General features: G+C 41.1%; 1 protein-coding gene across 1 annotated transcript in view; it reads right to left on the reverse strand.

Annotated features, from left to right (window-relative positions):
• Nucleotides 1–26,068, reverse strand: part of LOC139166605 (trifunctional purine biosynthetic protein adenosine-3-like) — a 67,482-nt gene extending 41,414 nt beyond the window's left edge. Inside the window, 5 exon segments of the mRNA XM_070750370.1 lie at nucleotides 1,836–1,947; nucleotides 2,739–2,913; nucleotides 5,309–5,404; nucleotides 19,473–19,621; nucleotides 25,987–26,068. Coding sequence (XP_070606471.1) covers nucleotides 1,836–1,947; nucleotides 2,739–2,913; nucleotides 5,309–5,404; nucleotides 19,473–19,617 — 528 coding nt within the window. The 5' untranslated portion in view covers nucleotides 19,618–19,621; nucleotides 25,987–26,068.
• Nucleotides 26,069–26,929: the final 861 nt, after the last annotated feature.

The following is a 26,929-nucleotide window of genomic DNA, read 5'->3' on the forward strand; positions in this document are numbered from 1 at the left end:
TTTCAACTCCCGGAGCTCCTCGTTGAACCATGGAGCTCTACGGGGTCTAGCGCCACGGAGAGGTCGCAAAGGCGCAATCCGGTCAAGAGCCCCTGCTGCAGCCTCATTCCAGGCTTTCGCAAGAGACTCTGCCGAACTGTGGACAAGTGCCTCTGGAATAACCCCAAGCGCCGTCTGAAAGCCCTCTGGGTCCATCAGGCGTCTGGGGCGGAACATCTTAATTGGTTCCGCCTCCCTGCGGGGAAGGATTGGAGCCAGGAAGTCAAGCCGTAGTAGAAAATGGTCTGACCATGACAAAGGCACTGCTTCTAAGCCCCTTAGTCTCAGACCATTACTCAATTGCTCGGAAAGGAATACCATGTCGGGTGCGTGCCCCCCCTCATGAGTCGGACCCCGTACTACTTGAGTCAGGTCCATGGCTGTCATGGTGGCCATGAACTCCTGTGCCAACCCAGAGGTTTCGCCGAGTGACGGCAGGTTGAAGTCCCCCAAGACAATAAGTCTGGGGAACTCCACCGCCAACCCGGCTACCTCCTCGAGTAGCACAGGCAGGGCTTTTGACACGCAGCTGGGAGGCAGGTACATGAGAAATAAGCCCACCTGAACCCCTAAGTCCAACTTCATCAGGAGTGACTCGCAACCCGCAATTTCCGGAGCAATGAGTCCACGTAGGCAAAGGCTCTCCCTGGCTATAATAGCCACTCCTCCCCCCCTTCCCTGGGGTCGAGGTTGATGCCATATCTGAAACCCAGCTGGGCAAATTTCAGAGAGAGGAACACCTCCCTCTGGGCCCAGCCAGGTTTCAGTAATACATGCCAGGTCGGCCTCCTCATCCAGGATCAAATCCCGGATGAGGAGAGCTTTATTTACCACCGACCTGGCATTAAGCAGCAGCAACCTGAGCCCAGGGCCAGAGTTACACTCATCACCAGTACCCAAGATTGGGCTCACGGAGCCAGAACAAGGGATCGTTATTAAGCAACGGTCCCTCGTTCCCCTGGAACGGCTAACTCCGTGGCCCCCGCCATATCTGCCTCTCCCCAGCAACACAGGAATATTCCGACCCTCTGCCACCCCAGAGATCGGTGCCCCATCTCCTCCCGCCTCTTGAGCGTCAGGTGGGCCAAATCTACCATTCATACTCTTACCATTCATCTCATCCATCCCGTAGCCCGTCCCACCCCAGTCATCCCAGTCATACCAGCCATTTAACTCATGCACACAAGTAATTCTGTCCCAGTCATCCATTTAAATTAGAACCCCCAATACTAAAAATAGATTAAATTGATAACACTTTAAAACACTAATAAATATGTAAGAAATGCAATTCCCAGTTAATTAATTCATTAGTTAAATATTAAAACAGATAAAAAATATAAAAATATAAAAATAGTTATGTTATTTGGCTGTCCAAATTTAATCTGCAGAGGCAAGCAATTATAAAAATGTATGCTTTCACCTTACAAATAATTTCCTTATTATCACTATCAAAGATTTTAAAATATTGTATAAATATAAATATTTAGCATCAAATGGTTATGCTGTTGTTTTTGTTAGACATAAGTTATTATTGGACACAAACTGAATGGTGCATTTTGAGCCAATTAGCAACATCCAAACATAGTACAATGTAAACCATTTCATGTGTTTCCCAGACTAAAAATCCTCCCCACAATTCCTCGGTAATTTGAGGAACGAAATATTCCCAATCAATCAGAAGACAATTTCTTTTAATTATAGTAAAATATTTCTGGTCATAGTTACTTTACACATAACTATGTAACTATGAAACAGGTTATTTGCACCTTGTTTAAGCTTGGTTGTTTGTTACTCACTCGCATTATTTCATGTACAGCTTGGCAGGCCTCTTCTTTATTAGCAGCTACAATCACACCTTTTCCAGCAGCCAGACCACTTGCTTTTACAACTAGAGCAGGGAAAGATGCACTAAGGGGTGGCGGGAATGGGGTGGGGGATGAAATAAAAGAATTAAGTGAGCAGGGGAAATATATTATAAAACTGCAAGCTCTAACACTTTATCAAATACAGTGATATCTCGTCTTATGAACTTAATTGGTTCTGGGACGAGGTTTGTAAGGTGAAAAGTTTGTAAGACAAAACAATGTTTCCCATAGGAATCAATGGAAAAGCGATTAATACTTGCAAGCCCAAAACTCACCCCTTTTGCCAGCCAAAGCGCCCGTTTTTGCGCTGCTGGGATTCCCGAGGCTCCCCTCCATTGGAAACCCCACCTCCGGACTTCCGTGTTTTTGTGATGCTGCGATTTCGCTGAGGCTCCCCTTGCTGGGAAACCCCACCTCCGGACTTCCGTGTTTTTGTGATGCTGCGATTTCGCTGAGGCTCCCCTTGCTGGGAAACCCCACCTCCGGACTTCCATTGCCAGCGAAGCACCCATTTTTGCGCTGCTGGGATTTCCCTGCTGGGATTCCCCTGCAGCATCACAAAAACATGGAAGTCCGGAGGTGGGGTTTCCCATGGAGGGGAGCCTCAGGAGAATCCCAGCAGCGCAAAAACGGGCGCTTTGCTGGAAACAGAAGTCCGGAGGCGGGGCATCCCAGTGGCGGCGGCTTGGATTTGTAAGGTGAAAATAGTTTGGAAGAAGAGGCAAACAAATCTTAAACCCCGGGTTTGTATCTCGAAAAGTTTGTATGACGAGGGGTTTGTAAGACGAGGTATCACTGTACTGGGACAGTGGAGTAAAAGAAGTTCTACTATACCTAGTAATAAACTTGCAAGCTTCTTCCTCATTAGTGAAAGCTTTCCATCTTGCTGTAGGGATGCCATGACGATCTAGGAAGGCCTTTGAAAAACTCTTACTTGACTCTAGCTGAGTTGCCTTTGCTGTAGGACCAAAGCATCTCACACCAGCAGCTTCTAAGTCATCAACAATTCCTAACAAAAAACAAACCTCAAAATCAGATGGACTTTCATATCAGCACACTGAAGAACAATTGCCTACATGCATTCCGGAAAAGAAAAGGAATGAAATTGATTAAATTTAAAAAGACACAGATGGATGCCCAGTGTCTCAAGAGGGAACTGTAAGTCTACATTTTTTATCATTTACCTCTTTTATGGCTAAAGCTTGCCCTACAAACTGGGATGAGATTTATCAATATGATGGACATCTATTGCTTTATACGAGGGTCCCCCTGAAAGTAATGCACCACATTTTTTTTCTCAGCCTACAGTAATTGTACGAATGCAAAACTTTAGATATACATTATTTGAATTGTCAGGACTGCGTGTATACATTTTGTGTTTCTTCAGACAGATAGTGTAGCTGTAGCAGTGTTTCAAAATAGCGCCTGTAAGTGATGTATGTTACAAACAGTGTGTCGTCATTGAATTTCTCACTGCGGAGAAAGAAACTGTGGGGAACATTCACAAACGTTTGTGTACAGTTTATGGTGAATGTGCAGTCGACAGAAGTACGGTTAGTAGCTGGGCACAGAGAATGAGGCCATTAAAGTGCAGAAATGGCTTCGTGACCAGAACAAAGCATGGTACAGACAGGGCATACACACACTCGCTGGAGGACGGCCATAGACTGGGACGGAGATTATGTCGAAAAATAGAGACTGTAGAAGAAAAAGTGTATCAGTATATACTGTATAGTCTGGAGGACAGAAGGAAAAGGGGGGACATGATCGAAACATTTAAATATGTTAAAGGGTTAAATAAGGTTCAGGAGGGAAATGTTTTTAATAGGAAAGTGAACACAAGAACAAAGGGACACAATCTGAAGTTAGTTGGGGGAAAGATCAAAAGCAACGTGAGAAAATATTATTTCACTGAAAGAGTAGTAGATCCTTGGAACAAACTTCCAGCAGACGTGGTTGGTAAATCCACAGTAACTGAATTTAAACATGCGTGGGATAAACATACTGTATATCCATTGTAAGATAAAATACAGGAAATAGTATAAGGGCAGACTAGATGGACCTTGAGGTCTTTTTCTGCCATCAGTTTTCTATGTTTCTATGTTTCTATCATTTTTTCTTGTGTGTAAGTTTCATTGTGTTCAATAAATAATTGTTGAAGAAAAAAAATGTGGTGCATTACTTTCTGGGCGACCCTCGTAAATTTATTTGACAGTGTCATGAGTCAAACATTAGTTATCAAAAGAAAATGCTACGTCATAAACAGAACTAACCCACCAAATATTTCTGAATTATGATTTAATCATGGCAGCATTACCACTACTTTATTACCCCATTAAGTAATCAATAACAACGTTCTGTTATTTCTGGTATTATATTCTGACTGAAAAAATATTCTGTGGTGCATGCAGATTAAATACCTATGCATGTTTCTATCCCATTAGAATATAATTATATATTAAAAATTATTTATAGGTTATTATTTAAAAAAAAGAAATTATTTAATCCAAAAGAAAAAAAGAGAAAACTGTATGTAATATTTAAAAAGAGAAGTGAAAAAGGAGTAAAAAAATTAAAATTAAAAAGGAAAAAGAAAATATTAATATCAAAATATCAAAAAACCAAAAATCCAAAAATGCTAATGAGTCCGAGTAGTCCAAATAGTCCAAAAAGTCCAAATATAAGGAAAAAATATAAGGAAAAAAGAATGTAACTTGAAGCTGTTATGTTTTAATATGAATATCCAAGAAAAAGGAATCCAAAGCCGATATCAAATGTAATATCTATAGTTTCAAAATAAAACTAAAAATAAATCCATTTCTTCTTCTTGTCAAAAAAAGAAAAGAAAAAAAAACGGAAAAAGATCCTTACGCCACTAATATCTAGTTATAAAAATAGTCCCTTGTATGTTTTCTTAATCATAAATTCTATATAAAAATAGAAGGTAAAAAAAGGAAATCCAAAATTTATTTTAAATAATTAAAAATTTGGTAAAAATGCATTCAAATCAATTAGTTTATAGATCAATCCATTTACTTCAAATCATTCAATTCATTTATTCAAGTGTTTAATCCAATTTTTCTGATTACCAATCCAATCGTTTGTTACAATTTAAAGAAAAATAAAAAAATAATTATAAAAAATTAAGTAACAACAGAAGAAAAAGGGGAAAAAATATAGTCTTAAAATTTAAGCAGAAAAAATATAAAAATTATAAGATTGTTGGGCTATCAGAGTTAACAAAGGCAAGTAGTCCCGTCCGTTTTTCTTCTTAGCGTATGGATATCACTTACAGTTACTTTGCTTTTAGACATCCAGAATATTTTGTACAATTATGTAACACCAACCAGTTAATAAGTTACGAGACTGGAACTGCAAAACAAAATAATTTCATTTGGACATACCAGCAGCAAGGGGGACTTCTGGACCAACCACCACAAGGCCAATCTTCTGGTTTTTGCAGTATGTGGTGAGGGCTGCATGGTCACTGATTGAGATTGCTATCAGAAGATAAATAGAAAATTTGTAATTACTTATTATTTATACTGTGGTTCTGCCACCCTCTTACATTTTTTGAGAGAAAATCAGAATTTAGAAACAGAATTGTTTCTTAAGAATAATTGCAGGCATGATATGAGTGACAACTGAGGCCCTGCGGAAAGAAGGGCAAAGATCGCAGTTGAATCAGTTCAGAGCTTATGTTATGAACAAGGCAGATGGGAAGAAAATTGGGAAGAAAAAGCATGCAAACAGGCACTGTCTTACTCAGTACACAAGAGGCTGAGAATTCTTATTGGAATGTCCAAGAATATCCAAATGCCAAACATATCTAACACACTTTTCCGCTCCTATTTTTCCCACAATAATAACCCTGTGAGGTGAGTTGGTCTCTGAGAGTGTGACTAGTTTAAAGTTACCCAGGTGGTGCCCAGCCTTAACCACTGGACCAAGCGGGTTCCCTTACGTTGCTGAATCTGCAATTGTTTACATTTTACTAATTGTTGTGTGCTAATTGTTCAGTTTCCAAAGGCGTACAATTAGTTCAAGAACTGATACAATAATTTAGCCTTTCCCTTCCTGTAGAGTATTTTTATTATGCCATGTTCCAAGAAAAAAGTATTCTGCAATAATAAAATTAAGATGCATCAGATCCTTGGCTAATTTATGTAATGATGTTCAGTTTGTAAAGGCAAATTTTTGAAGTTATGCCACATATTGTACTTCAAACCAAATGATTCTAGAGCCCTGGTGGCAAACCTGTGGCATGCGTTCCAGTGCTGGGGCACTGTTGCCCCAGCCCCTATGCCATATTGCCCACTGCAACAATATAGCCAAGAAGGCTTCAAGAGTTGTAAACCTAATCCTACGTAGCATCTGCTCTGGCAATCTCACACTACCTACCAGAGCTTACAAACCTTTTGCCAGACCCATCCTCAAATACAGCTCATCTGTTTGGAACCCATATCGCATCTCAGACATTAACACCCTTGAAAATGTTCAAAGATACTTCACCAGAAGAGCCCTTCACTCCTCCACTCGAAATAAAATACCCTACGAGACTAGACTTTCAATCCTGGGCCTAGAAAGTTTAGAACTAAGACGCCTTAAACAGGATCTAAGTATTGCCCACAAGATCATATGCTGCAACGTCCTGCCTGTCGGCGACTACTTCAGCTTCAACCACAACAACAGAAGAGCACACAACATATTTAAACTTAATATTAACTGCTCCAAACTTGACTGTAAAAAATATGACTTCAGTAATCGAGTTGTCGAAGCGTGGAACTCATTACTGGACTCCATAGTGTCATCCCCAAACCCCCAACACTTTACCTTTAGATTATCTACAGTTGACCTATCTAGATTCCTAAGAGGTCAGTAAGGGGAGAGTACAAGTGCACTAGAGTGCCTTCCGTCCCCTGTCCTATTGCTCTCCTATATCTCCTATACCTTTCTTCTATTCCTATATCTCTTCTTCTTTCATTGATATGTTCTATTACTATATCTTCTTTTCTATTATTTCTTAGATATATTTTATTATGAGTATCTCCTCTATAACCTTCATCATGTATTTTACTATGTGTATATAGATATATACCCACTAAAACCCTCATTGTGTATTGAACAAAATAAATAAATAAAAAATAAATAAATAGGGTGGATGTTGGCAAGCCGCAGATTCTTTCATTCCTTGTCGGGTGATTCAACCACTGGCTGGCCCCTCCCCTACCAGGCACCCCAAAGGATTCAGGAGGGCTGAATGCCGAGAATCACATATTTCCTCCACCTTCTGTGTTCCCACCCCGTGGTGAAGCAAACCAAATGGGATTCCCTCCCCGCTAAGCAGTCCTGCCTAAGCACTTGCAAATTCTGCCGAGTGCAGCTCCAAACGGTCAGCTAGCATGTCCCTCCTGGCCAGCACCACCACAACAGGGAAGGTGCGCACCCCGCCTACTCAGCAGATGGGGCTCTGTGCTGCTGTCTCCCAGCCGGCGTGCCACATTTGTTTGCTTGCTGGTCACCTCCGAGAAGGGAGCTGCACTCAGCCCACCCGGGCACCTGTCGCAGTAGGAGAGAGGGAGAGGGAAGGGGGGGGGGGTGTCTCCTTGACAGGCTCCAGTTTTGAATTGCCTTATTTTGTGTGGCTCTCTAAACATTTGGCTTTGCCTGACAGCCTCTACTCCTCCTCCACAGCCTAAGTGGTTGCCTTCACACGACACGTGAAGCTGGGCAGGAGAGCACGGATAGATGGGTGGATGGATAGGTAGGTAGGTAGATGAGACAGAGAGAGAAAGAGAGAGGGAGGGGGGGGAGGCAATGATAGCATTTAGCAATAGCATATAGACTTATATATGGCTTCATAGTGCTTTTACAGCCCTCTCTAAGCAGTCTACAGAATCAGCATATTGCCCCCAACAATCTGAGATTTGAACTGCTGAACTACAGCTAGCAGTTAGCTGAAGTAGCCTGCAGAGAGAGAGAAAGAGGGGGGGGAGGGAAAGAGAGAAAGAAAGGGAAAGAGAGAGAGAAAGAGAAAGAGAAGCAGAGATAGATAGAAATGGAAATTGCCATCTCTTTGTATTACCTTTTCTTAATATGATCTATAAAACTTGTATTTAAACTTTTTAGACTTCTGAAAAGTATGGAGCTGCTTGTGCTCCTTTTTTATGTTATGTGTTTTTGTATGTGTCCTTGTCTTGTCTTGAAATTAAAAATCAATTAAAATAATAATAATAATAATAACAATAATAAAAGAAATAGAGGGAGGGAGGGAAAGAGAGAAAGAAACAGGAAAGAGAGGGAGAGACAGAAAGAGAAAGGGAAGGAGAGAAAGAGAGAGGGAGGGAAAGAAAGAAAGAGAGGGAAGGAGGGAAATGATATTACAAAAGTTTTTTTTAATTATTGCTAAACATAATATTTCAAAAGCAGGGGGGGGGGGAAATGAAGGGGCAGAAGAGTGCATTTATCATTTTTTCTTAGAACAATTAGTTGAACTTTGCCTTGTTTATCATTATTCAGGTTAAATTGCCGGGCTGGCACTTTGTGATAAATAAGTGGGTTTGGGGTTCCAGTTTAGGCACTTGGTCTCTAAAAAGCTTGCTCTAGGAGACAAATGTTGTAGCAAAACCCTCATGGAGAAAAGGTAATTCTACATGTAATGTTTGCTTGGAAACGACAGAAAGCCAAGCATGTGATAAAAAAGACATCATTACTCCCACACTTTTATCAAAAATAAATAACTCCAAAGTCTAAAATGAACTGCAAAGGTAAGTGAATTAGGCAATTCCATCTCTTACTTCACCTCCTGTATTTCTGGAAGGCTGTGAGATGTAATATACTACTGTGGGAAGAATTTTGGCAAGCATATACAAATTGTTTAATTAGCCAGGCACATTTACCATCACACTGGGATGTTAGTCTTGAAAGGACTTAATTCTAATATCAGAAAAGCTCCAATTTAATTTATTTATTTATTATTTTATTATTTAGATTTCTATGCCGCCCCTCTCCTCCCTCATTAATTAATTAATGGCTCACATAAGTTAACGGTCACATCAGAAAAGCCCTGAAAACACATCAACATTTTTTAGGACAGGCTTTAGGATTTACATTGCGACAAAAGTTTTGCTACAATTTAGTACTGCTAACCAAACATCTGTGGTACAATTGCATTCTATTTTAAATAATCAAACTGACAGAGCAAGAAATTGTTTTGTCTCTTACAATTTCACCATTTTTAAAAACATGGGGACAGAGTCTTTTTAATGGGCTAATGGAAAAATATAGAGGGCAATAGAAAGTCTCTACGGTCCCAATTTATTAAATTCTTTCTTCTTAACTAATTTTCTATCTCGCCTGCTTCAGAATATCCTCTTTAAAGATATATTAGAAAACAAATTGCCTCATTTGTGCGATGTGTGGAGAAGATCCTTGTACTACCAGTTATATTCAACAGAACTCTTGAAAAGTGCCTATATCTCTGGAAACCTTGTTAAATGTTATATTCCAGAGACAGAATGTATGAACTGATGTATAGATCTTATTCTTCAAACTTCTGAAATAACATCTAAGAAGAGCACTTGTATATATTTTGACATTTTTATTTATTTATTTGTTTTATTTATTTATTCGATTTTTATGTCGCCCTTCTCCTTAGACTCAGGGTGGCTTACAACATGTTAGCAAAAGAACTTTTTAGCAGAGCCAGCATATTGCCCCCACAATCTGGGTCCTCATTTTACCCACCTCGGAAAGATGGAAGGCTGAGTCAACCTTGAGCCAGTGATGAGATTTGAACCGCTGACCTACAGATCTACAGTCAGCTTCAGTGGCCTGCAGTACAGCAGTCTACCTGCTGCGCCATCCCGGCTCCTTTCTATTTGACTATGAAATTGGAAACTGAAGCCGAAATAAGTGAAATATGTATTTCCTTTGTTGGATACTACTACAGAGGTATCTGGTTGGATACTATAAGAAGCGTAAACGCATGTATACACAAAGAATATTAAGACTCCTCTTTTAAAGGGTTCAACCTTTATAAAAGTAAAAACAGAAGGATATACTGTACACTGTTTATGCAATCAGAAAAAAAGCAGTTTGGTATTGCAACACAAACCTTCCAGTTTCAAATCTATATTTATCATAAACCAGGATTAAAAGTTATTCATCACCAGAACTCATCCCAGGTTTACCAGGTTTGATGTGGAACTTGAACACTCCCAGAAAGCCACAATGCCCTTTTAAACTTCAACTACAGATATTTGAACTATGGTTTTTAATATGTAATTTATCCAGTGATTCTGTTTTTCTCTGCTCCTGCTTAGGTTTATAACCTATTTCTTTGTTACAATTAACTTTACCCATCTTTCAGAACAAAAATTCTACTACGCAGAAAAATTCGGATTTTTAAAAAAAGAACGACCCTAATTTCTAGGATCCTTTCAATATAACATAGATGGAAATAGCTCTGAGAGTCATGTGGCTTCTGGAATGTCCTTCTTGTCTTTTCAAATCCATCTTAAAGAACCCTACTACATAACAGATACCCAGAAACTGCTAGAGTTTTTTCTTGAAATTAGTGGCATCCCTTACCCTAAAAAAAGCCTGGCTCAGAAATCAGTGAATTGCTATCTGGTTCTTCCAAGTCATTTATCAAGGGGCAAAATAGACAGAACATATGCTTAAAAGCTAAGCTGAATTTTCCTTCTGCATTCCTAATATTTTAAGCAGCTACAAATGACATTTAATTCTTTCTTCACGTTCCAATAACAATGTCTCAAAACCAAAAAAGAATATGTGGTTATGATTATAATTTTGGTCTTACCACAAAAGCATAATTATTGAAAATAAATCAAATTTAATTCAGTGAACATGAAGAGAAAAGATTTTTGTTCAAAACTGTACATTTTAACTTATCATATGACCAACACAAGAATGCCATGGGATATCCCATTCTCCTCATAAAAAGGATAATTAAGTGAAGCAAATATATTTTTACAAATCTGGCAGTAGTCGGAAAAGAAACAGGACTGCTTTATTACACATACTGAATTGCAGATAAAACAACGGGCAAAAGAGATTCTACGGCTGGATTTTTCATGCATAGAAATAGCAAGGAGAAATTCCATTTGCTGGCTTGCTAGGATGAATGCTTTGGTGCATACCAGCAATGTAATGGACCCAAAAATTCTTCCTAACCTTAGAAATAGAGGATAATGAACTAATAATAATAATAATAATAATAATAATAATAATAATTTATTAGATTTGTATGCCGCCCCTCTCCGAAGACTCGGGGCGGCTCACAACAAGCGATAAAACAATATTGTACAGGTACAAATCTAATATTAAGAAAAAAACTAAAAAACCCTATCAATTAAAAACCAAACAGCACATACATACCAAACATAAATTATAATAAGCTTGGGGGAAAGGTGTCTCAAATCCCCCATGCCTGGCGGTATAGATGGGTCTTAAGTAGTTTACGGAAGACGAGGAGGGTGGGAGCAGTTCTAATCTCCGGGGGGAGTTGATTCCAGAGGGCCGGGGCCGCCACAGAGAAGGCTCTTCCCCTGGGGCCCGCCAGACGACATTGTTTAGTCGACGGGACCCGGAGAAGGCCAACTCTGTGGGACCTTATCGGCCGCTGGGATTCGTGCGGTAGTAGGCGGTTCCGGAGGTATTCTGGTCCAATGCCATGTAGGGCTTTAAAGGTCATGACCAACACTTTGAATTGTGACCGGAAACTGATCGGCAGCCAATGCAAGCCACGGAGTGTTGTAGAAACGTGGGCGAATCTAGGAAGCCCCACGATAGCTCTCGCGGCTGCGTTCTGCACGATCTGAAGTTTCCGAACACTTTTCAAAGGTAGCCCCATGTAGAGAGCGTTGCAGTAATCGAACCTCAAGGTGATAAGGGCATGAGTGACTGTGAGCAATGACTCCCTGTCCAAATAGGGCCGCAACTGGTGCACCAGGCGAACCTGGGCAAACGCCCTCCTCGCCACAGCCGAAAGATGATGTTCCAATGTCAGCTGTGGGTCGAGGAGGACGCCCAAGTTGCGCACCCTCTCTGAGGGGGTCAGTAGTTCCCCCCCCAGGGTAATGGACGGACAGATGGAATTGTCCTTGGGAGGCAACACCCACAGCCACTCCGTCTTGTCTGGATTGAGTTTGAGTTTGTTGACACCCATCCAGGCCCCAACAGCCTCCAGGCACCGGCACATCACTTCCACTGCTTCGCTGACTGGTCATGGGGTGGAGATGTACAACTGGGTATCATCCGCATATTGATGATACCTCACCCCATGCCCTTGGATGATCTCACCCAGCGGTTTCATGTAGATATTAAATCGCAGGGGGGAGAGGACCGACCCCTGAGGTACCCCACAAGGGAGAAACCTAGAGGTCGACCTCTGACCCCCCACTAACACCGACTGCGACCGACCGGAGAGGTAGGAGGAGAACCACTGGAGAACAGTGCCTCCCACTCCCAACCCCTCCAGTCGGCGCAGAAGGATACCATGGTCGATGGTATCGAAAGCCGCTGAGAGGTCAAGAAGCACCAGGACAGAGGACAAGCCCCTGTCCCGGGCCCGCCAGAGATCATCCATCAACGCGGCCAAAGCAGTTTCCGTGCTGTAGCCGGGCCTGAAACCCGACTGCTGGGGACCTAGATAATCGGCTTCTTCCAAGGACCGCTGGAGCTGGAGTGCCACCACCTTCTCGACAACCTTCCCCATAAAGGGAAGGTTGGAGACTGGACGATAGTTGTTAAGTACGGCTGGGTCCAGGGAGGGCTTCTTGAGGAGGGGGCGCACAAGCGCTTCTTTATAGAGTGATGGAAAAACTCCCCTCCCCAAGGAAGCGTTGGTAATCTCCTGGGCCCAGCTCCGTGTCACCTCCCTGCTGGCCGAAACCAACCAAGAGGGACACGGATCCAGTAAGCAGGTGGCAGAACTCACAGCTCCAATGGCCTTGTCCACTTCATCAGGTGTCACCAAGTCAAACTCCTCCCAGACAGATGGACAAAGACGTTTAGCCCCAGTCACCTCGACTGACTCATTGTCAGCCGATACTGCTATGCAATTGGAGTCGAGTTCAGCTCGGATCCGAGCGACTTTATCAGCGAAAAACGAGTTAAATTCCTCAGCACTGCCCTCCAAGGGTTCCCCAACTCCCCCCTGATTTAGAAGGGAGCAGGTTACCCTAAACAGGGCAGCCGGGTGGGATTCCGCTGATGCAATCAAGGCGGCATGGTACGCGCATCTTGCCGCCTTGAGCGCCACTTTGTAAGTCTTAATAAAAGCTCTTACAAGTGTTCGGTCGGATTCGGACTTACTCTTCCTCCATCGCTTCTCTAGACGTCTCTTCTGGCGTTTCAACTCCCGGAGCTCCTCGTTGAACCATGGAGCTCTACGGGGTCTAGTGCCACAGAGAGGTCGCATTGGCGCAATTCGGTCAAGAGCCTCCGCTGCAGCCTTGTTCCAGGCCCCAGCAAGAGACTCTGCCGAGCTGTGGACGAGCGAATCTGGTAAAACCCCAAGCGCCTTCTGAAAGCCCTCAGGGTCCATCAGGCGTCTGGGGCGGAACCTCCTAATCGGTTCCGCCTCCCTGCGGGGGAGGATTGGAGCCAGGAAGTTGAGCCGCAGTAGAAAATGGTCTGACCATGACAAAGGCAATGCTTCTAAGCCCCTTAGTCTCAGACCACTATTCAATTGCTCCGAGAGGAATACCAAGTCGGGTGTGTGTCCACCCTCGTGAGTCGGACCCTGAACTACTTGAGTCAGGTTCATGGCTGTCATGGTGGCCATGAACTCCTGTGCTAATCCTGAGGAACCGCCGAGCGACGGCAGATTGAAGTCCCCCAGGACAATAAGTCCGGGGAACTCCACCGCCAGCCCGGCCACCTCTTCGAGTAGCACAGGCAGGGCTGTTGACACGCAGCTGGGAGGCAGGTACGTGAGTAACAAGCCCACCTGAACCCCTAAGTCCAACTTCACAAGGAGTGACTCACAACCCGCGATCTCAGGAGCAACGAGTCTACGCAGATGGAGGCTCTCCCTGGCTACAATAGCCACTCCTCCCCCCCTTCCCTGGGGTCGAGGCTGGTGCCATATCTGAAACCCAGCTGGACATATTTCCGAGAGAGGCACCCCTCCCTCTGGGCCCAGCCAGGTTTCAGTAACACACTAGCTAATAATTGTCTGATTTTCCAAAACTTCTACAAAGTACAGTGTCATTTTTGAAGATTTATATTTAGCTGGAACCATTGTTAGAGGAAGAGCTCCTGAATATGCATTCTAGAAGGATACTGAGTAATTAAATCATAGAGTATCCCATTAAACATAGAAACATAGAAGACTGACGGCAGAAAAAGACCTCATGGTCCATCTAGTCTGCCCTTATACTATTTCCTGTATTTTATCTTAGGATGGATATATGTTTATCCCAGGCATGTTTAAATTCAGTTACTGTGGATTTACCAACCATGTCTGCTGGAAGTTTGTTCCAAGGATCTACTACTCTTTCAGTGAAATGATATTTTCTCACGTTGCTTTTGATCTTTCCCCCAACTAATTTCAGATTGTGTCCCCTTGTTCTGGTGTTCACTTTCCTATTAAAACACTTCCCTTCTGAACCTTATTTAACCCTTTAACATATTTAAATGTTTTGATCATGTCCCCCCTTTTCCTTCTGTCCTCCAGACTATACAGATTGAGTTCATTAAGTCTTTCCTGATATGTTTTATGCTTAAGACCTTCCACCATTCTTGTAGCCGTCTTTGGACCCGTTCAATTTTGTCAATATCTTTTTGTAGGTGAGGTCTCCAGAACTGAACACAGTATTCCAAATGTTGTCTCACCAGCGCTCTATATAAGGGGATCACAATCTCCCTCTTCCTGCTTGTTATACCTCTAGCTATGCAGCCAAGCATCCTACTTGCTTTTCCTACTGCCCGACCACACTGCTCACCCATTTTGAGACTGTCAGTAATCACTACCCCTAAATCCTTCTCTTCTGAAGTTTTTGCTAACACAGAACTGCCAATACAATACTCAGATTGAGGATTCCTTTTCCCCAAGTGCATTATTTTACATTTGGAAACATTAAACTGCAGTTTCCATTGCTTTGACCATTTATCTAGTAAAGCTAAATCATTTACCATATTACAGACCCCTCCAGGAATATCAACCCTATTGCACACTTTAGAGTCAGCAAATAGGCAAACCTTCCCTACCAAACCTTCCCCTATGTCACTCACAAACATATTAAAAAGAATAGGACCCAGAACAGACCCTTGTGGCACACCGCTTGTAACCTGTCTCTGCTCAGAATACTCGCCATTAACAATAACTCTCTGATGTCTATGCTTCAGCCAGCTTGAAATCCACTGAACTATCCAGGGATTAAGTCCAATCTTCACTAATTTATCTATCAGCTCTTTATGTGGAACCGTATTTATCTATCAGCTCTTTATATTAGAACAGAATAGAATTTTTTTGGCCAAGTGTGATTGGACACACAAGGAATTTGTCTTGGTGCATATGCTCTCAGCGTACATAAAAGAAAAATATAGATTTGTCAAGAATCATGGGGTACAACACTTAATGATTGTCACAGGGATCAAATAAGCAATGAAGAAACAATCAATATTAATAAAAATCTTAGGATACAAGCAACAAGTTACAGTCATACAGTCCTAAGTGGGAGGAAAAGGATGATAGGAATGATGAGGAAAACGAGTAGAAATAGAAGTGTAGATTTGGTAAAAAGTCTGACAGTGTTGAGGGAATTATTTCTTTAGTAGAGTGATGGCGTTTGGGAAAAAACTGTTCTTGTGTCTAGTTGTCTTGGTGTGCATTGCCATTTATTTAAAAAATAAAATAATAATGTCACATATTATGGATGTAGAATATGGGCTTAGCCCAGCTGCTAATGAATGCTAAGAAACTTTCACTATATTTGAAATATAAGCAAGATTTGTTACGAAAGTGAGCTTTCCTATTAATAAAATAGGAAACCTCACTTCTAGATTAGAAATTTATTTCTCTCAGTGGCCAATGGGATGACTATGGTGCATTCAACAAAAGAGTCAAGCACATCTATTTACCACTACTGTATTACTGTCTTATAATTAAGCATTTTGCATCTCATTGTTTTTGAATCTAATATTTTGAGAGAAATTTTTTTTTTCACCTTTCTTTCCTAGCAACCAGAGTTTTGGAATGTGGATACTGTACTGTATACAGTAATCAACAAGATTGGACCTAAATGTGCAACACCAATAATGTTTCATCCATCTATATTAATACATTTATGAAATTCAATGTTTTAAACACAGAAAAAAAAAGAAGCTCAGTCAGAGACACACAACAGGAAGCAAACTTCAAATTGTTCATTGTAATATGAGAATCTGGGTAGATTTTAAGTCCAGAAAGGTCAAAATACTCATTAACCAAACTGGACTTCTTGTAATTCTGTATGAAGCAATGATACCAAAACATCATTTTTTCATTTCAAAGGAAGGCTTTAAAAAATGATATATCTCTCCAATGTCAAGATAGGAAAAAGACTCAGGATACACATATAGAAGAATTGACAGACTACCGGCATACTTTTTAAACATGATTTAAAAAAAACCTTTCTAATTATTTCCAAGTCTATTTCCCCACCAAAATCCATTCCTGATTACCAAACCATAGTCTGTTCCATATTCAACATTTCATCATTGTCCTTCACAATCCCTCTCTTTCATCATAAACTATCCAATCAATCATGCATAGGAATGTTTAACTACGTATTTCTTTAAGAACCTTTCCTAATTCAGATAAAAACAACTGCATATCCCTAATAGTTTATTTTGATTCATACTTTGTCACATGCATATGTGAATACGTTTATTTAGAAGTCTGTAACGGTATTTCTTCCCCTCCCAGGGTCTGTACACCCCCAACCTTCTATCTTCAAGAAAGGTTATTAGTAACAGACCATTGACAAGAGCAACCAGTGCTGCCCAATGCTCTAAACCATCCTGATAATCTATTTCCTCCAGAATTCTCTGAAGTTGAAATCCAACTATCTTTTCAACATCATTATCTAAAAAGGGAAGGATGGATATTGTTGTGGCTAGCTCTGGCCCAGCTCCTGCCCCAAGGACTGTGGATGTGGGGGAGACATCCCCATGCTGCAGGCCTGTTTTGCCCCTTGTGGAATCTGCTGATGAAGGCTCCTCTGACCAAGAAGACATGAGTGACAGGGAGGAGGAGAGTGTGGCAGACAGCTCAGAAAGAGATCAATTATCTAGCTCCTCCTTGGATTCAGAACAAGAGTTAATGATACAGTCACGCATGCGGGAGAGCAATGCATAGGCAACAACAACTGAGAGATTATTATCAAAGAAAATGAGGCCACCTGTGGTTGGGTGGGGCTGTGGTAATTAGTGAGGCTGCTATAAATAGCAGCCTGTGGGTTTGACCATTGTGGAGGATTATCTGATCGTTGTGTTTCATGACTGCTTTACTGACTTTGACTTTTTGTGTGCTGATTTTTCCCTGCTTTGAACTAAACCAGAGCAAAGTGTGTGTCACTTTGTGAAAGAAGGACTGTGAATTGCCTCACAGCTGCAAGCTAAGTATCATAGAACTGATAAGGGACTTGTACAAATTACCAGTTTGTTTGGAGAGAGTGCTCTTTGCTATAGCAAAAGAGGGCTTAGTTTAAGTGAATTTTCATTATAAAGAATATTGTTTTGAATTTTCAAACGTGTGTGTGTCTGAAATTTGTACCTGTAACTTTTTGGGAGGAGTCTACCAGAGAGCCCGACAGAACAGATATTAGATGAAAATTGTCCCAAACTGTCTTCAGCCTTTTTCTCATTCACTTACTATCTCCACTCCTTCTTCACTACCTCAAGCAACTCCTTCCTGGATCATCTTCTGTGGCCAAGCTCAGTGAACTCAGAGGTTACACAAAGCCTGAGTATCTAAGAACACTGGCTATATTGAGAAGCTATTTCAATTGTTACAGACTACAGAAGATGAAGTGGAGAGCTGCATAAGACTCACAAGCTGCAAATTTGAGACCCCAATCTAAATGAGGATAATAAATATTTTATGATGTACATATTAGTCATTTTATTCTTAACGAAGTCTATACTTTGCTGTTATATATGTATTCATTAATTCTATTGCATTAGATCTAACCATCTTCAATCAGTTTATTACATCCTTTCTCATTCTCTTAACTTCACTAGCCTTCCCTTCTCTTAATCAAGCTCTTCCATCATGCTTTTGGTCAATTGAGAGAAGATATAAAATAGATTCTCAGCCTTAGTCACATCTGTATTACATGCAGCTTGCCCTGCCGACAGGAAGAATTAGTCCCCGTTATTTAGTCAATATGCCTTAAGTAGATCAAAATAGATCAAAACCCCAGGAGAGAACCCTGAGATAGCCTACCACTGTGATGGTGAACCTATGGCACGTGTCTCATAGGTGGCACGCAGAGCCATATCTGCCAGCAGGCGAGTGGTTGCCCTAGTTCAGCTGCAGCTGATTTTTGGCTTGTGCTGAGGCTCTGGGAGGGGATTTTTGTCCTCCAGAGCAGTGTTCCCCAACCTTGACAACTTGAAGATATCTGGACTTCAACTCCCAGAATTCCCCAGCCAGCATTTGCTGGCTGGGGAATTCTGGGAGTTGAAGTCCAAATATCTTCAGGTTGCCAAGGTTGGGAAACACTGCTCCAGAGGACTTCCAGGGGATGTGTGGTGAGGCCGTTTTTGCCCTCCCTAGGCTCCAAGAAAGGCTCTGAAGCCTGGAGAGGGTGAAAAACAGGCCTACTGAGCCCACTGGAAGTCGGGAAACAGAAGAGTAGGGGCGTTCTGCACAGGGGCAGGGCAGGGGGGTCATGCATGCGTGAGGTGTGGGGGCATTGAATTATGGGCGTGGACACACAGACACATGCGATTGGCGCCCAAGGGAAAAAAGGTTTGACATCACTGGCCTACCAGATATACTTCTTTCATTAGAGATACAAGTGTACATTTGGGGGTAGAGGGAAATGCACATATAATTAATTCCCTTTTAAACAACTGTTGAGTTTTCTGCACATATTTTACAAATGTCTTCAAGATGCAGAGTTAAGGAGGAACTTTGAATTCAAGTCTTTTGAATTCAAGAATTTAATGTCATTATTGACATTCATAATTTTACAGTATTATCAGACTATTGTAAAAAAAAAAATCCCTTTAAAAGAGAAGCCATGTTTGTATAAAAAAAACTCAAACATCTGAACACCAATTTTTCCAATCCATCCAGAATTGGAATATACAGAATATACAGAAAGAAATAATATATAGTGAGAATTTTGGAAGACCAGTGGAAGATGAAAAAATGAATTCAGATTTCTGGATAAGAAAAGCCTGTGCTATCCTTGTTTTATTTATTTATTTTTCCAGCAAATCTACAAAAGAACAATGCATGCAGGAAAGCCATGAATTTATCAACACAAAAGATTGAAAGACAGATCATTAATTGCCGTATATCTTATTTCATTTTTCTATAGTTACCTAAATTAGTAATTTTCCCATCATTGGCTGTCCCAGCATTTCCTGGAGCAACCAATACTTGTTTCAGGTGTGGAGATTGTGCCAATTTCCAAGCCAGTGCATGTTCTCTGCCTCCACTGCCAATCACAAGCACTCGATCAGCCATCAGTCTGTGGAGAAGGAAAACATACAAACATTAGATATTGCACTGAGTTACTGTTTCAGAAACATGGTTTGCACATTTATTACAATACAGTGTTCCCTCCATTTTTGCGGGTTCGAACTTCACAAATAGCCTATACTACGGTTTTTCAAAAAATATTAATTTTAAAATACTTTGCGAGGTTTTTTTCTATACCACGGTTTTTCCTGCCTGATGACATCATATGTCATCACCAAACTAATAATATTTGCAAATAAATAACAAAAAAATAATTATTGTTAATAAATAATTATGTTTAAAAATATCAGGATCACTAAGTGTCTTATTCAGTGGTGACTACCAGTAATAATGGTGAGTAAATGGTTGTTAAGGGAATGGGAAATGGTAATTTAGGGGTTTAAAGTGTTAAGGGATGGCTTGTGATACTTACTGTTCACAGCCAAAAATGGTGTATTTACTTCCGCATCTCTACTTCGCGGAAATTTGACTTTCGCGGGCGGTCTCGGAACGCATCCCCCACGAAAATCGAGAGAACACTGTACTGTAAAAAAATTTCCTCTAAAAGAGGAGCCATGTTTGTATAAAATAACTCAAAACATATGAACACCATTTTTTCCAACCTATCCATTCATATAGCAAAGTATAACAATACAGAAAAACATTGTGTAAGAGGAATGCCATAAGAACCCTTATTGTATTTTAGTGCACAAGAATATATTGCATACTCCTCTGAAAGTGTACACAAGTTTAATGAAAGACAAATGCCAAAACTTCTTTCCAGTTATTTAATGCGCACATATTCCCACATAAAAATCCATAGAATTAATTGAGGCTAGACCTCAAGAAATATACAGTATTTTGGATTGCCGCCTGTGCCATACACAGGAAAAACAGGAACCTGAGCCTTACCAGGATATGACATGAAGTCTGCTTCATCTAATTTATTTCTAATCAGCCAAACTGCACAGTCCCTATGGTACTTTATTTCAGGTACATTGTGTCTTTTTTTTCCTTAGCAAAACTACAAAGAATTAAAAGTGGTGGATCATCTAGATGTAGGGTGTCTATGTAGAGCAGTGTTTTTGCTGGCTGGGAAATTTTGGGAGCTGAAGTCCATACATCTTGAATTTGCCAAGTTTGAAAAACCCTGATCTAGAGTAACTGCAAATTCAGTTTTGTCTGTATATGATTGATTGATTGATTGATTTAATTTATATGCCGACCAACTCCCGAGGGACTCTGGGCGGCTTATAGCAAAAATCAACATTAAAAACAGTTTAAAAAACAATTTAAAACCCAATCAATAAAACCATATAGCTCTTTTGTGGCTGCATCCAGAAAATGAACCACCTAGTCAACGTCCCCAGGCCTGCTGGCAGAGCCAGGTCTTTAAGGCTTTCCAGAAGGCCAGTAGGTTGGGGGCAGTACGAATCTCAGGGGGTAGATGGTTCCAGAGTGCCGGTGCCATCACAGAGAAGGCCCTCCCCCACAGCTCCACCAACCAACATTGCTTAGCCGACAGGACCCGGAGAAAGCTGACCCTGTGGACCCTTATCAGTTGCTGGGAGCTGTATGGTAGGAGGTGGTCTGGAAGATAGTCTGTCCCTAAGCCATGTAGGGCTTTAAAAGTAATAACCAACACCTTGAACTGCACCCGGAGACTGATCGCACCTCACAGAGGGTTGGTGTGATGTAGGTAGTGATGGGCTACCAAAATTTTTACTACCACACTGTGGGCGTGGCTTATGCATTTTTTTTCAACATCTTTCAATGCAAATTGGGTGCTCTGGAGTGGAGCTCCAAATTTTGCTACCGGAACTGCGTTCCTGACCGTTCCCGTAAGAGCCCATCACTGGATGTAGGTGTACCTAGGTGCACCCACAACAGCTCGCGCGGCTGCATTCTGGACCAGTTGTAGTGTTTGAATGCTCTTCAAGGGTATCCCCATGTAGAGCGCATTGCAGTAGCCTAACCATGAGGTAATAAGGGCATGAGTAACCGTTAGAAGAGCCTTCTGATCTAGAAAGGGTCACAATTGGTGCACCAGGCGAACCTGTACAAAAGTCCCCCTGGCCACAGCTGGAATATGTTGTTCTAGTCTCAGCTGGGGATCCAGGAGGACACCCAAATTGCAAACCTGTTCTGAGGGGGGCAAGCTTTCCCTCCTCCAGGACCATGGATGGACAAAGGCATAGGTTCTTCATGAATAAAATGGCTGAGTAAAGGACATTTCCTTTTCTTTCTAATATAATTTCCTATTTCAATTAAAAGGAAGGTAGAACCAAGGGCTGCTCTATTAGCAATTACTGAACACTGATAATGGCTAATAATGACAGCAGAAGACAGCTTGCCCTGCATTTTCTTAATTATATTCTTACAACAATATGAAAAAGGTTGGGCTAAGCCAATGATTGACTGGCTCTAAGTTCGCCAGTGAGTTCCAAGTATGAATGGGGATATAAATCTGGCTTTATCTAGCTGAAAACCAATTTTATATATCAAAGAATATACATCCCTAGAATTAACCAATCCAAATGGTTGCATTTTGAAGAGACATTTTGTAATGGAGAACTCTTTTATACCTATAATACTTTTAAGCATGTATGATTACAGTGTACTTATTTATGCCACTGAAACACTTCCTATTAATTTTTAACTGTCTGGGTTGGTTCTGCAACCCAACAAGACAGACACAGACTTCAGAGGATAATCAGACCTGCAGAAAAAAACAATTACTGCTAACCTGCCTTCCATTGAGGACCTACATACTGCACGAGTCAAAAAGAGGGCCATAGAAACATAGAAGACTGACGGCAGAAGAAGACCTCATGGTCCATCTAGTCTGCCCTTATACTATTTCCTGTATTTTATTTTAGGATGGATATATGTTTATTCCAGGCATGTTTAAATTCAGTTACTGTGGATTTACCAACCACATCTGCTGGAAGTTTGTTCCAAGGATCTACTACTCTTTCATGAAAATATTTACCGACCCCCTCACATCCTCGACATAAATTGTTTCAACTCCTACCCTCAAAACGACACTATAGAGCACTGCACACCAAGACAACTAGGCACAAGAAATTTTTCCCTAAATGCCATCACTCTGCTAAACAAATAATTCCCTCACCACTATCAAACTATTCACTAAAGCTCTACTACTATTACTATTCTCATTGTTCCGAATACCCATCGCCTCCCACTTATGACTGTATGACTGTAACTTGTGACTTGTATACTTATGATTTAAATTAATATTGTTTCCCGATTGCTTATTTGTATCCTATGACAATCATTAAGTGCTGTACCTCATGATTCTTGACAAATGTATATTTTCTGTACACTGAGAGCATATGCACCAAAGACAAATTCCTTGTGTGTCGAATCACACTTGGCCAATAAAGAATTCTATTCTGTTCTGTTCTAAATATACAACATAAGACTGACAAGACCAACAAACTGTCTTAGCAATATGGAAGCTTTTATACACTATAATGCTGCCAAGAAAATAGCTTGCCATTTAGTTAAAAAGTTTCACTCAGCAAAGCTGTACCTCTGTTGCAATCTTTGCAAATATGGCATTTGCCCTTCTCCTCCCCTGTGATGTCATCCTTATTCAGATCATTTACCTCTTCCTTGCCAATGTAAACAATTCTTCCTATTGCAAAGTATAGATCAAAGCAAATCTTGCTTTTAGATCAGTGTTTCTCAACCTTGGCTGTTTGATGATGTGTGGACTTCAGCTCCCAGAATTCCCCAGCCAGCAACGCTGGCTGGGGAATTCTGGGAGTTGAAGTCCACACATCTTCAAACGGCCAAGGTTGAGAAACACTGTTTTAGATGCTGGGGTGGGGGGAGAAAGAGACCCATGTAAAATGTAATGTCAAATGGCCATGGAATTGGCAAAGGAGATAAATAAAACCTTTATCTGAAGCAGAACTTTCTTTGGTAGTAAGCATACATTCCTATTCCCAAGCAGATTGTTGTCATGGACTAATCAGACTTTGTTGGTTCACCTAAATTTCACATACTAAGACACATATATTATTCATCAGGGGTTTTCACAACTAAAAGATAGTGATGATTGAAGGGGAAAAAATCACAGCCCTTTTGCTGCAACAGTTTTTACTTCTACCGTGTTTCCCCGAAGGTAAGACAGTGTCTTACTTTCTTTTTATCCCCAAAAGCCCCACTATGTCTTACTTTCGGGGTATGTCTTATATTGGAAAAAAATTGTCGAATTTTTTGTTTTAACCATAAAATTAACATTTAGACGCGGTGACGTATGGAGGGGGGGCAGCGCGGAAGTGGGCAGGAGGCGGCGCTCATTAAGATCAGAGGGAGGTGGCAGACGCGGCGACATATGGAGAGGGGGACGGCGCAGGCGTGGGCAGCGCTCATTTGGATCAGACGGAGGCGGCAGACGCGGTGATGTATGGAGGGGGGTGGCGCGGAAGTGGGCAGGAGGCGGCGCTCATTTGGATCAGACGGAGGCGGCAGACGCGGTGACGTATGGAGGGGGGTGGCACGGAAGTGGGCAGGAGGCGGCGCTCATTAAGATCAGAGGGAGGTGGCAGACGTGGCGACGTATGGAGAGGGGGACGGTGCGGACGTGGGCAGGAGGCGGCGCGCAGCTAGATGAGAGGGAGGCGGCAATACCCCCGTGTTTCCCCGAAAGTAAGACATATGTCTTACTTTCGGGGTATGGCTTATATTAGCCGACCCCCCTGAAACCCCCGATACGTCTTACAATCGGGGGTGTCTTACTATCGGGGAAACAGGGTATCCAGAGGATATTTAAACAAACTCTAAAGAATGTGAAGCTCATTAACTCAGGAAACAGCAATAAAACTTTTTAGCCTAGACATGTAGTCCTCAACTGACAACCAGTCACTTAGTGACGATTCAAAGTTATGAAAACCCCCAAAAGCTACTTACAACCTGGTTCTGGAGTTCCAATAACTGCAGAAATCTCCATAGTTATATGACCACATTTTGGGCGCTTAGCAATTAGCTCACCTTTATGGCTGGTTTCCAGCAAAAAATGACCATAGGACTACTTTGATTCACTTAATGACCAAAACACATGCTTAATGACTACTGCAAAAGTGTCATAAAACTGGGTTTGGTCATGTGGGTGCCTCACCTTATGAACGGCATCACTTATAGTAGAAATTACAATCATAAGTATCTGTACATGTGTGCAGCTATCTGAAAATAAATTTGACTTAATAAAGGAATTTGTTTTCAAACAGACATGAATAAGATTAGACTGTATAGCTTCCAGAATTTTTTTTCTAAATTATGACACGTCGAGCTACATGCTTTAAAGTTTAGATTAAAAAAACTTTGATGCATAAAAACTAATGTGCTTTGCAAAGATGAAAAATAAAGTAAATGAAATCCTAATACTGTATATATACAGTATATATATATATTTGCCTAGAAATTGGTTGCACAATTTAAGACAATACAGTGCCAAATTGACATACTATGAAATTATATTACAAATCCTATGCATGTTTCAGACTAAATCCTATAGAATTTTGTTGATGTTGTTTCTTAAGAAATCCAGCTTCAGACTTGTCATTCTATGTACAGTACATGAAACCCAAGTGAGCGCTCAGGATTGTAGTAATGAAACGGGTTCACATATCATAATAAAGTATGATATTTTGGTGCCCGTTTGCTGATTAAATCACAATACTTGGTGGCCACAATGGGATAACTTAAAATTACTTGCACTTGTACATTGTCAAGAAAGTTAATCTTATTTAATTGTTGTAAGGACTTTAATTTGGAGCAATTCAAATGAGAGGAAACTGTGTATAATTAAAATGCAGCAAAATTTTACTGACATGGAAATAAATTTTATAATTTGATTAGAAAAATTACAAGTACAGACTCTCCTTTTTAAAATTTGTATTTAGTAACAAATACAATATATCTTTTTTTAAAAGATCTGTAGCGCTAAAGAATTGCAGAAAATACTTTCAGGTGAAGGCATTTACAATTATAATTTCTCATCATTCCTTTCACCCATTTCCTCCCATGTTGACTGTATGACTGTAACTTGTTGCTTGTATCCTAAGATTTTTATTAATATTGCTTCTTCATTGCTCATTTGACCCCTATGACAATCATTAAGTGTCGAACCACATGATTCTTGACAAATGTATATTTTATTTTATGTACGCTGAGAGCATATGCACCAAGACAAATTCCTTGTGTGTCCAATCACACTTGGCCAATAAAATTCTATTCTATTCTATTCTAATACAATATACAATCCTTCAAAGATAGTGCTAGTTATAATGATCAAAGAAGTCACTCCCTTAGAATTAAGAGCTAAAAATGACACATAATACTTACTGTGATAGTAGCAATTTGCAAAGAGGGATATCAAATTCGAAAAGGGCAGGCAAAAAAGGAAAGAAATAGAGCGATACCTTCGGCTAAAAGATGATCAGGTCCATACTGATAACTTTAGGCAAGTAACCAATGAAAAGAAGAGTTCGGTTCAGCGTCAAAAGAAAGGGCGGTTACAATTGATAATATACAGTATATGCCTTTTCCAAACAAAGTTATCTATGTAGCAGAAAATAATCTTACAGTTAACTGCCATGACAATTGTCATCGTCCCAATCCAAAAGTCTGCTCAGTATTTTAAACAACTTTCTATGCCATTGATTGCTAACCTTTTTGTCGTCATGTGCTGCACATGCATGCATAAATCCCATACACTCCCCCTGCCCCTCCACACATACACATGTACCCCCTCGCATGCATGTGCACATGACCCCCTTGTTCCATTTTGAGGCCCCCCTGCATTGCATTATGTGTGACAGCACACGACGAGAAAAAGGTTAGCCATCAATGCCATAGAAAGTTGTTTAAAAGTAGGCCTCACTGCAGCCTCCTGGGACCAAACACCAGCCAATGGGGGGGGGGGGTGCAGTGCACCCCCCTATGCTCCTTTTGAGCCTAGACCTATCTGCAGCCTTCTTGGACCAAAACCAGGTTGTGGGGGAGCACACATACCTCAGGCTCCCCCCCATGCATGTGCGTCTGACTCCCCTGAAAATCCAAAAAAATCATCTGGCCAGTGGGAGGCACACTTGTGCGTGAAGCTGAGCTGGGTGACGGCTCACGTGCCTGCAGAGGGCTCTGCATGCCAGCCGTGGCGCCCGTGCCATAGGTTCGTCGTTACGGTTCTACGCTATTCTGAAAACTTAGAAAGCCTTTAAATGTAGAACAGTATGGAAGATAAAATGGAGAATTACAGATTTTTTAAAAAAAACACAAAATCATTTGA

Source organism: Erythrolamprus reginae, chromosome 4, assembly GCF_031021105.1.
Source record: "Erythrolamprus reginae isolate rEryReg1 chromosome 4, rEryReg1.hap1, whole genome shotgun sequence".
NCBI classification, from domain to species: domain Eukaryota; kingdom Metazoa; phylum Chordata; class Lepidosauria; order Squamata; family Dipsadidae; genus Erythrolamprus; species Erythrolamprus reginae.